Below are 11,901 nucleotides of genomic sequence, written 5' to 3'. Positions count from 1 at the left end.
CCAGAAGATGGAAGATCAGACTGGGTATCAGGAGTAGAGGTGCTTGTGGAATCAGAGAAGCTAGCTGAACTGACATTGTGTGGAACCCCCACATGCAAGCCCCGGAGCATAACCCATTAATTTGAAATTATGCAATGCTTTTATTAAGTATTTATGCATTAAGTTTTTAGGAGTTGAATGAAACCATAGATGCATGTTCCCTAGGTTCCTTTGGGCTATACTAGCATGTGTAAGTCATTAGCCTTGCCATGCTTAATTAAGATCGATAGAAGTCAAGGCAACACTTGCGAGCTTTAGGATCTCTCATTATGGGTAATTTACTTATTGCAATTGTTTCACATGGAAAGATTGGGACTGGGCGGGGATGAGAATGGTCTATGTGAGGTTGGTATGGATATGTAGTCCCATCCGTGTCAGTTAAGGTTTGTTCGTTGTTGGCCCTGTTGATCAAGTTTGAACAGTATTAATCATATGCCGATAGTAGGAGGTAGTCGAACCCGGTAAGCCAAGTACCTCAGTAACTTTGGTGTTTGAACTGATACCCGATTCTCCAGTGGTGCTAGCCAAAAAAACTTATGGTTAACCCTTCGTAGGTATCGGTGGGGCTAGCGGTCCCGGGTTGAGGGGAGGTTCATCCTTTTTGTAGTGGCAAACTGTTGATGTTTGTCACTCGACAGAGTTGCATGTGTTGTGTGATTAGGTTTTTCCTTGCAAGGATTAAATCGAATTTATTTGCCTCCGCTCTTGAATAAGAGAACCTTGATCGCTGTGTCACACTGTAGAAAAGAATTAAAATGATTGTTAGTGATTATTGGAATTAATTGGGTTATCAAATTAATTGTTTTTCACTCTAGATATTTTATTTATGTTGCAAGCGTAGCAGATAGTAATTCTTACTTAAACTTGTTCTAAAATCGTGAGAGTAAGGATCCACTTTTAGTAGTTTTTGGCAAAACAAACACACCTGCCAAAAGCCTTGCATACTAGGAGTCGGCTAAGGATATACCACTAGTCGAGTAAGTATTAGTTGCTCAGTTGCTCAGGGTTTGTTGTTGATTCAGTTTTCATGTATAACTATTGCTGGTTGGAGCTAACCAGGATTCACATCGGTGGGTTCGATGTGACGTCCTCACCATGATGTAGTGACGTCCTCACCATGATGTAGTTACCGAACCATTTCGTTGTTGTCTACTAAAAAATAGTTTTCTCAGGATAGATTCTTTACCGCTGCTATTACTTATTACATTGAATTGTAATTTGAAAGCTGTTTTGTAAATATGTGCCTTAATGTTGCTATCTATTTTGTCGTCGTGCGAGACTTCTGGTGTACATTTCGATCGAGATTATTCGGGTTTATTGGGACTTACCCTATAGACTATCAGATTACATCATTTTAAGTACGTGACAACTTGATTAACTAATAAGATGATAGTTAGCGCATTTAAGCCAATTTCATTTGGGCGGTTTTGCCACAATCACCACCGGCTCTACCATCCCGAGAGGCATAACCACTGGCTCTGAGATCACCACTGGTTTCGGTTGCCTGATCACGAGAGCATACTCCACTGGCCTAGCATGACAAAAACAACAACAGCCGTGGGTGGTGCCGCGAGTGATACGTTCTTACGGGGACTTGAATGACAGAAAATATATTGTAGATATATATGGCACGCCAAACATGAAGCAAGCTGAGTCAAGGCTCAATGAAAGGACAAGTCAAAAGATGATTCAAACTCTAGTGCTAGAAGACCAGGATTTTCCCAGCCCCGCACTGACACGAACTCCAAACTAGTAGTTGGGGGTGAATGGAATTCAAGATTTAGAGGATTGTTCTAATATGTTTCAATACGAAAAACCATTTCTACCCGACTGGGCAATCTCTGAGATTCCAAGTGAAATGCAGAGGATGCAAAATTGGTACATGAGGGCATGTAGAGTTGGGCTCCATACCATATACGCTCTATACTATCCATAAGTATATATTTGGACCTCCAGGTGTTGGCATTACTGATGTCTTGTTCGATTTTTGAGACATTCCCACTATGTTCTGCCTCGGAGAACTAGACATCAAAATTGTTAGACTCTGGTGCATGTAATTGTCTCATCGATACTTAATTTCTTCTATGCTATGACCTTAATTACTATATATATATGTGTATATATATATATATATGTATATATATATAATTGTCATATATTCTATTCTACAGGATGCAGACAAATGATGCATATGTTTTAGATACAAGGCAAAGGTACCTTGATCCTATAGCTATTTGCAAGGCCAGGCACAATAGGCCAAGTACGTGGGAGGACGACAATGATGCGTTCAAGGACTGTCAAATGCCTAAGGAGATAGTTGAGGAACGAATAAAGCTTCACAAAGAGGCCATGATGAGGGTTGTGTCCTACATATCAAAGATGATTCGAGAATAGGGAGATGTGGCCTATTGCATATTTGCCCCATACAACATCAAGTGCGTCTAATTTCAATCATTTGTTACAATATGCACGTGCTCTGATCCATATAGCTAAAAATTGTATAAATATGTTTGCAGAAATCACTGGATTGCTTTTGTCCTACAACCGAAGCTTGGAAGAGTTCTTGTATTGGACTCCTTGGATTGGTCAAAGGGCACATTCAAGGATTTCATATTTATCCTCCGATTGTTAGTGAACTTATTATCCTCCATATGTACATCATGCAAAAATTTTCATAAAGTATGCATTTACAAACTAACTTCTCATTTCTTCATTTTCAAAACAGGACTTACCATCACTACATTAAATTAGGAGGTGCTCATCCCGCCAAGAAAAAAATAGAAATGTCTCTACGCACAACTTCTCGTGCCACATGCAACCTACTAATTCCATGTATTGTGGGTATTACATATGCGAGCATCTCAGGGTGCAAGCGAGATACACAACTGATCTTGAAAGTGTAAGAAACTACTCTTTATGAGGGATAGATGTACATGTGTTACATTATTTTTTTTGTATATCTAACACTTGCTTAAATTCTCCATGGATTCTCATTAATTGCAGCACCATCCAACAAGGTATGAGGGACAACTTCATGAGATAGAACTTCTACACGTAGTCGCCGATTTATGTGGTTTCATTATGCATGAAGTGAAGGAGCACATTTTATAATAAAGAATACGAATTAGCAACGGATCCTAAATATCTTGGTCTTCCTGAGTGGGAGAAGAAGCAATATCGTGCCTCCTTAAGTAGCATTCATAAATAGGAGAAAAAATATGCATTCGAGCTTCAATTTTAATGATGTACTATAATGATGATATATATATATATATATATATATATATATATATATATATATATATGTCTGTGTTCTATCTCCATATGATGTAATTTTGCATGCATAATTAATTATATTTATGAAACATGTTCCATGTCGATCACTATGACATTCGATCGCGCAGTAGCTTTGATAGTTCTAAGTTGGTGGGAATCCAAATTACAAAAATAGCGGCTAATAGATTCAAAAAATTTAAATTTAAATCTGTGATTTTTTTGGTGGACTGGGCATTTCTAGGGGGTGGGTGAGGGGGTGACCTGCCCCTGCAAACAGCTATTTTTACCTGCGGAAAGCAGGAGCCGGTGCGGTACCCACCTCTAAAATGAGTTTTTACCCTCCCCTACGTACCCTTTTTGTAGTAGTGATACTGTTAGCTACGTACTATTAATTGTCAAAACTTCTACTATTAAAGAAAATAAAGCCATAAAAGTGATTCATTTATAGTGAAAATAAAAAATAACTTGTATAAAATTATCTATGAGAGGTTGATCGAAGTAGATAATAGTATATCAGAGCCCAACAAATAAATATGTTTGACATGCCCTAGATTTGAGTTATTCTAACAGTCAACAAAGATGGTGATAGTAAATATAAGTACAACTTCAAACCAAGAAGAGACAAGATATAAGAACTATTGGATTCTTGATGCTAGCCGTGAGGTGGCTTGTTTATATATATATATAATCCAAGAGGGTTGCTAATCCAATGTAAGACTTGAAATGCACTAACACGCAGAGTACGATTTTTCCGGCCGCGGAGCATTATTTATTTATCAACGGAATATTTGATGACAGCATTTGGAAGGCTCATGTTCATCTTGGTTCGAGCTCTGTAAGCGTCATCTCATTTGGTGACATTGTTGCCTTTGACTTGCTTGTGGACTGGAACTGCGTTGCTCTAGGATGCGCATCAGAATAGAAGTGCGATTGATCTTCCATCTCCTGAACACAAAATGTTGGCTTTGACGGGGCCTGGAGCGAGACCGTGTTGCTGCTAAGCATGATGTTTACAGACGACATCATCGGCCTATCTGCAGGGCTGTCCTGAACACACAGAAGCCCAACGTTGACAAGCTTCAATATCTCATCTTGAGGAGCCCGGCGGCTCAAGAATGGATCGAGCAACTCTTCAATTTTTCCCGTGGTCCAATGTTCCCAGACCTGCACATACGATGTAACAATCTTTTATCTTAGTACTTGACCAAAAAAAAAGTCTCCACCTTCACTCTTAAGGTCTAGAAAATCTCACGTTAATCGGAGAAAAAAATAAAAATTACCCACAACTACCATTACAATAAAAATTAGCCCAAAATACCACTAAGCCTATCCATCAATACCAACCATTGCTATTTAAAAAATATTTTCTTATTTTAGAAAAGTAGCTTCCATGTGAACCTTACTGTAAAAAGGAAAGAGCATATTAAATCTGACGGGGAGACAAAGGATTTAACTTAGTTGTACTAGATAAAATTAATTGCGGAGACATGACCACATTGGAATCCAACTCATACTATCTGTATATGCTTCTAGATTCTTTGGATTACAAATAAGATCGTTTAGAGCTTAGCTAAATCAAACTGTAAAATAATGCGAGAAGATGGATAATATAACACTATCACGAACATGATGGCGATCAGTGGAGGGTCGGATCGAGGTGCAAGCATTTGTTGATGTCGGCAGAGCAGTATCAACTACCAAGGAACACCTTGATGAGGCTAGAGTTGTGGTATCTGCCATTGATGGAGCTATTCGAGAAACTAAGTTTGTTGATTAAGCGTTGTTGTACTCTCACGTTAAGCCATTATTATAAGAAAAAGTATTGGATTGGTGCATAAAATTGTATTATTAGATTTGTTAAGAAAAACACATATTAATTTTATAGCTTCTTACTATCATTTTTTACGAAGTAATATGTATCCCAAATACCATATATTAATAAGTTGACAGTGTGTATGATAACTTATATCTGGAGCTAAAAATACACAGAAAAAAAACATGATGTATTCACTTGCTTTGCACTATCAATCAAAGTGCTTTAAAAGTGACAAAATCAAATTGACAAGATCCAAAAGAGAGGAACAAATTATGTGTCATAGCTAGCTGCACAAATGCGCAGGTTACTCTACTAGTTATTGGAAAATGTTACGAGAATTAGTTCAGTATAGTCTTTGTGAGATGAAGAAGTGCTCACAAAATACGGAAAAGAGAGTTGGCAGAGGAGTTCCATCTCTCTGAACTTACTCTCTGAATCTAGAGACTTGAACATTCAGGAGAGGGCTAGATTTAGGGAGGTTTCTAAGAAACTAGAACAGCAAGGATCTCTATATGAGATTAAGGCGAGATAGAGGTGGAGAGATATGATTCTTTTGGAAGGAGATAGAAATATTGCCTTACTTTCAAGTGGTGGCTAAGTGCGTGCATCTCCTGTGGTTCCCAATAAACACCTCCCAATAAGATGTTACTGGGATGTCCCAATGCTATTTTTATGGATTACTAGGAGAGACACTTTTACGATCTCCCAATATCTTGTTTCAATACAACAAACGTACTGGGAGAGCACGAATCCTCTCTTTATTTGAGGGAGTTGGGAGGAAATATTGGGACAAACCAATAATTATTGAGGAAAGAGAATGTATTGAGAAACTGCTGGAGCATATTCTTTTCCTAATAGTAGTAGTTTATTGGAGAAAAGTGACGGCTGTAGATGCTCTTACCAACTCAACAGGAAGAAACTCATTACTGTCCTAGAGGGCCCGAATGGTCTAGTAGAGGATAAGGATGCGATGATGAATATATGTAGCACTTAGGAAGGAAGAGAGGGGTGATGTCCATCGAGCAAAAGATTTCAGAAGACTGATGATTTAGTCAGTAAAAAAAAATGATTTCCTGAATGTCTCATCTTTTTGAGAGAAATTTATAGTGGTTCGAAAAAATAGGAGCTGTCCATCAGATGAAATAGTAGTGGCGGCTCTGTCGATGTAATCTAAACGGGAAAGAACACAAGTTTTTCAAAATTGGTAATGAGCTTAAGCAGGGTGACCCTATTTCCCAAAGGCTCTTCAACCTCGAGAGAGATGTTCTAACTAGGATATTATCCAAAGCGGCCAACATGGATTTGGTGCAGGGCCTCATGATTGACTTTAGACCTGGTGGTGTCCTAGCGCTCTCGCTCCAATATGCTTTGAAGAGAGGGCCCTTAGAAATCTCAAGTACTCTAGCTTGTTTCGAGCAACTCAATTGGACGAGATCATGAGAATCACCTTCCATAAAAAGGGACATTGTCTCCCTTAGGCCTTAAGCTTGATGAACAGCAAGCACATAGGATATCCAGCATTTGGTAGATAAGGTGATCAAGTGTATTGCTGGGTTCAGAGGAAAGCTATTCTCCTATGTGGGGAGATTAATTGTCATCAAAACTGTCTAGCTTCGATTCCAATTATAACTCACACACACACACACACACACACACACACACACACACACACACACACACACACACACACACACACACACACACACACACACACACACACACACACACACACACACACACACACACACACACACACACACACACTTTACAGGCAGGGATGCTGGTTTCTCACAGTTCTTGAAGGGTGTGTTGTTCTGGGCTGGTGGCAAGTGGGTAATGGTGAGAGAGTGCGCTTTTGGGAAGTTAAGTGGCTTGGGTCAGCTAGCTTGGCTATACTTTTTTTTGGGATGTTTATAACTTGGTGAATGAGAAGTCAGCGACTATCGCTACCCTTTGGGATGGTGTTAACCTTAGATGCACCTTTAGGAGATGATGTGTTACACCTGCCCTCTTTAGAAAAAGGTACAGATTGCTATTTGCTTCCACTTTGAGATTGAGTGGGAAAGAGGATGAGATGGTTTAGCAATATAATTCGAGTGGTGTTTATTCCTCCAGTTCTTTATATTACATTGTCAACTTTTTTGGGGTGTTGTTGGGTTGGGGGGGGGGGGGGGGGCGTGCAACCTGCTTTTACCCCAGCAGTCTGTAAGATTAGAGTTCCTCTAATAGTTCATGTCTTCTCGTGGTTGGTGTTGGAAAACAAAATTCTGACTAGTGACAATACCTTGAGATACCTTGAGGATGGATCATGCTTGTTTTGTAATGAAAAGGAGTACACCATCTACTCTTTGATTTTGTGGTATCTAAATTGGTTTGGGCTTATTTAGGCGAACTTCCGAATAGTCAAACTGTTGTTGACTATGAATCTTTAGCCAGATTTTAGCTTTGCGAGATGAAACACATAGTGACTCTTAACTAATATGGTGTATGCTTCTGCTCTGTGGAGCATTTGGAAAGGAATAAATGGTGTTTCCAGGGCTGTGTGTGGCGCAATATATGCAATATATCTGGCGACCCATGGTGACGATGCTGAAAGGTTGGGGCGTGCTGTGCCCAGTGAAACATATGGATATGTTCTCAGGCTACCTTCTGAAGCTGGAGCTGGGAAACCGGAGGTGCGGCTGATGGGCGATGGTTGGCTCCTACTGTCAGAAATACTCCTTGTGAGATGGCCTGCGCTGGAGGAGTCATTGCCTTTTTTTTTCTTTGTCTTTTTTCTTTTTGCCTCTTTTTGGTTGTAATTTTTTTTTCTGAACTTCCTGGTCGTTTTACCCAAGTATGCACGGTGTATGTGCTAGTGTCTTGTTGGTGCTGTGCTGCCCAGCCTTTGCCATGGGATGTAAAATGATTACTGTTTTTGTTCTGTTGCTGCTATGCAATCGAACTGGGTCCGTCCATTTAATTCTATAAGAAAGAAGTACTCACAAGACTCAAGAGGTCAACAGATTGCTCCGAGTTATCAAAGCTGCTGTTTTTCCTCCCTGTGACCATCTCCAAGATCAGAACACCAAGACTGAAGACGTCTGACTTGACTGAATACTGCCCGTGCATTGCGTACTCTGGTGCCATGTATCCACTGAAACATTAACCAAACAATTATCACTGCCTTATATACCTATGCTATCTAGATGCTTTGTCAAGGAAATACATAATAGTACTTACTATGTTCCAGCAATGTGACTGGTGACACCTTGGGATTGATCCACGTCGAAGAGTTTTGCTAAGCCAAAGTCTGAGATCTTCGGGTTATAAGCAATGTCAAGCAGTACGTTGCTTGGTTTGAGGTCTCGATGAACTATCTTCAGTTGTGATTCTTCGTGGAGATATTGCAAGCCTCGGGCAACTCCATTTACAATCTTGAGCCTCTTCCCCCATTCCAGTTCTTTGCTTCTCTGAGAATCTGTGATTCGAACCACCAGTGTCTCATAGTGTTTACAAATGTGGAGCTAGGCCCAGTGTATTTTTGAAACATGCATTCCAATAGAACGACATGGCTTCTTTCGTTGCAATCATGATGCTCCTATTATGAACTAGACCATTTTGAGAAACGGCTACCAAGAGGAACGTACCGAAAAGAACGGTGTCAAGGCTCCTGTTTGGCATGTATTCATACACGAGTAGCTTCTCGTCCTGTTCCAGGCAAACCCCTATGAGCCTCACAAGGTTCTTGTGTTGAAGCTTGGCAACTAGTACCAGCTCAGTTTTCAGCTCTGATACCCCTTGCCTGGAACCAAGTGAGAGCCTCTTCACTGCTATTTCACGGCCTCCAGAAAGGACTCCCTGCACGTGTGAAAAGGCACTCAACCATCGTCTACTGATTTGCAACAAAAAAGGGAACGTGCCTGCATTTAGATATGGTTGCTACCTTATAAACCGCACCGAACCCTCCTTCGCCAAGCTTATTGCTTTCAGCGAAGTTATCTGTTGCTGCCCGTAGCGTTGATAGGTCAAGGAGGAGTGAATCGATGCTTTCAATGTCATCAGGAGTAGTAGAATCTGTTGGGAAGAGAATAGGCACACAATGATACTGTACAACTTATAAACACAAGGTTTTCGTTCTTTACAGGAAACTTGATCACCACTTTATTAACTACTAGGAGAAAGTGTAATTGGTATTTTTGCAGTCAATAATCATAAAACTTTGGAAAATGACATACTCCCTCCGTTCCAAATTATAAGTCATTCCAAGAATCTTGGAGAGTCAAACCATCTCAAAGTTTGACCAAAATTATAAAAAGAAATATAAAGATTTATGACATCAAATAGGTGCAATATGAAAATATAGCTAACAAAGAATCTAATGATACTTAATTGGTAGATACTTAATTGGTATCATAAATGTTATTATCTTGTCATATAAATTTGGTCAAACCTGAAAATTTTTTACTCACCAAGATTCTTGGAATGACCTATAATTTGGAACGAAGGGAGTATGAAATTGTTCACCGCGTTCTCTGCTTTCAGGCCAATTGAATAACAACTTGATGTAACTTATTAAGCAGGGCTTACCTGGTTTTCCTGAGTGGTTCTGTGCTGGTGTTCTCCTACTCCGGAAACAAAAGCATATCATTGTGACAGCTAGTACTGCAGCAGCTAAAGGCAATGTAATGGCCAGGATCCGTCCTGTTCTATCTCTTGTTCCTCCTGAAAAAGTGCAAACAGTAGAAGGGACACAGCCAGAACATTAATAAACTGTGACGAAGACTGCCGATAACTATTTTCACTTAAGACAGTACCTTTTTAGTCCTTAAATTAATTAAATAGAAGTTTGACAGAGTAGCCGTGGAACAAGACTGTAAAGTTATCAGAGTAAAACGAAATCATCAACCAGAAAATTCTGTTCATGCAACTCACCTTGGCCGCTAGCCGGTGGCGTGATGCTCGCTGGCGGTGGCCCCTGCGGCCCTGGAAGTTGCAGTAGCGCTCGACCGAAGAAGAAAGGGTATGTCTCGAATCGGAAGTTGCAGCGCACTCCGAATACTCTGCCGCCATGCTTGCTGCTGAAATACGTGGGGGTGAACCTCCTGATGATGTCGCCAAGGCATGTCCGGCAGTCGGCCGCCGTCATGTCCGGCGTGCACTGCGCCAGCGAGTAAATCATGGGATAGCTGTCGCCGAACGCCTCTTCCCCTGTGCCGAAACGCCTGGCTGGGTCCGCCGCCGCGTAGTCAGCGGTCGCGTTGACGAGACGGCCGGAGGCGGCGTCGAACGCCGCAGCCGCCGACGCGCTGACGTTGTCGAAGCTCCAGGCGATAAACACGCCCCTGTTGTCGGTGGTGTTGGCCAGGAAGTCCCGGTCGGCGTAGCGGAGGATGCAGGGGTCGTCGTACATGGTGGCGCCCTTGTTCAGCGCGCACAGCTGCTGGGCGTCCTGGAACGCTCGCTTGACGCAGCTCGCGCAGGAAGAGGCGTTGGTGTCCCCGCGGCAGAGCGCGAGAGCGTAGACAACGTCCGGCGCCGTGCCTGCAGCGCCGGTAGCGAAGAGAGCAGGAGAGGAGGAGGCGTTGTTGGGGAGGGTGTTCTCGAGCAGACGGATGTTGGCTTGATAGGTGCTGTTCTCGCTGAAGTTCCCGGCGGTGTTGTTGCAGAGCTGCCATGGAAGCGGTTGCGCAGTGGAGAGCGGCACGAGAAGAAGGGCGGCGGCGGAGAGGCAGTGGAGGAGGGCGCTCGTCAGCATCGCCATTGCGTTGCGGACTGGTGGTGTTGCTGTGACAGCCTTACATAACAGGGAGGAGCTCAGGAGCAGAGCAGGTTGTTATTTTTTTTTGATAAATATTCCTGCATTTCTAGGTAAGGAAAACATACACATACACGTACAGATACAGGAACACACTGGAAGGATACAGAGACAGCTGTGTCACCCAAACATCACAAAGGACCCTGAGGTAAAGAAAAATTACGACCAAGTCCCTAGGTCCTTGAGAAAACAATGCTGCTCGAGAACTCCGCCGCCGGCAGCCGCCGTCGAGGAGCACACCGAGCAACCCCATGAGCTGAAGAAACTCCATCGCCTGCCGGCTTTGAGGTGAGTCGCAATGGACACCCATCCCAAAGGACGGGATGGAGCCATCGGCAATCGCACATCGACCGGGGCCGCGCCCCAAGCTCCTCAGCTCCTGGACTTCTGCTCGCCGTCGACGACCGCCATCGTCGAAGGAAGACCGAGCCTGGTCCAGCCACCAAACATCCATCCATCCCCTAGCCAACTCTGCAGCCTTGAAACAAAAGCCTCCTACCTCCGCCGCCCACCGGAGACGACGAAGAACCAAGGCCGGACTCCTGTACAGGCGCTCCTCGGAAGGAACTCCTCCTCCACGAGCTCGCCGGCCATCGTCCGTCGGAAACAGAGGAGAGCAAGAGCTACGGTTGCCAGCTCTGGATCTGAGAGCAAGCAACCCAGCAGAGGCATCCACCCTCGCCGGCATGGAAACCGACGAGCCGGAATCAAACCCCAACAACGGGGAAGAAGTCATCCCCCACCTCGCATCAAGTAGAGGAAGAACTGACCTCGCAGATCCCTCTCCCCGCACGCCGCCGAGGAGGATTATTGACCGCCGCAGCAGCACCGCCGCCGCCAGCAGCACCAAAATCATCGCCGCCATGAAGATGAGACGCAACCCTAGGAGAAACTAGATCCTAAACCTACCTACCCTATACAAACTCGCACGGCGAGGGGTAGATCCCCTGTCTCCCGTCCCCGGCGAGCCACC

General features: G+C 43.0%; 1 protein-coding gene across 1 annotated transcript; it reads right to left on the bottom strand.

Moving 5' to 3' along the window:
• Positions 1-3,804: 3,804 nt before the first annotated feature.
• On the bottom strand, positions 3,805-10,945 carry LOC120707170 (cysteine-rich receptor-like protein kinase 10). Its single transcript, XM_039991991.1, has 7 exons — positions 10,046-10,945; positions 9,701-9,835; positions 9,057-9,187; positions 8,761-8,971; positions 8,354-8,591; positions 8,117-8,267; positions 3,805-4,479 (listed from the first exon to the last, which is right to left on the bottom strand). The coding sequence occupies exons 1-7, from the start codon at positions 10,872-10,874 to the stop codon at positions 4,132-4,134; spliced, it is 2,043 nt and encodes a 680-aa protein (XP_039847925.1). The 5' UTR covers positions 10,875-10,945; the 3' UTR covers positions 3,805-4,131.
• Between the last annotated feature and the right edge of the window lie 956 nt (positions 10,946-11,901).

The sequence above is a fragment of the Panicum virgatum genome, chromosome 5K (assembly GCF_016808335.1).
Source record: "Panicum virgatum strain AP13 chromosome 5K, P.virgatum_v5, whole genome shotgun sequence".
Lineage (NCBI taxonomy): Eukaryota > Viridiplantae > Streptophyta > Magnoliopsida > Poales > Poaceae > Panicum > Panicum virgatum.
This window is presented reverse-complemented; position numbering and strand designations above follow the sequence as displayed.

What these genes read in the sequence shown, in the direction of transcription:
- LOC120707170 (XM_039991991.1), bottom strand. Translation starts at nt 10,874, where the DNA reads ATGGCGATGCTGACGAGCGCCCTCCTCCACTGCCTCTCCGCCGCCGCC. An exon ending in GCCACCGGCTAGCGGCCAAG is followed by an intron (nt 9,836 to 10,045) that starts GTGAGTTGCATG and finishes GCACTTTTTCAG; the next exon opens with GAGGAACAAGAGATAGAACA. An exon ending in GAACCACTCAGGAAAACCAG is followed by an intron (nt 9,188 to 9,700) that starts GTAAGCCCTGCT and finishes TCTTCCCAACAG; the next exon opens with ATTCTACTACTCCTGATGAC.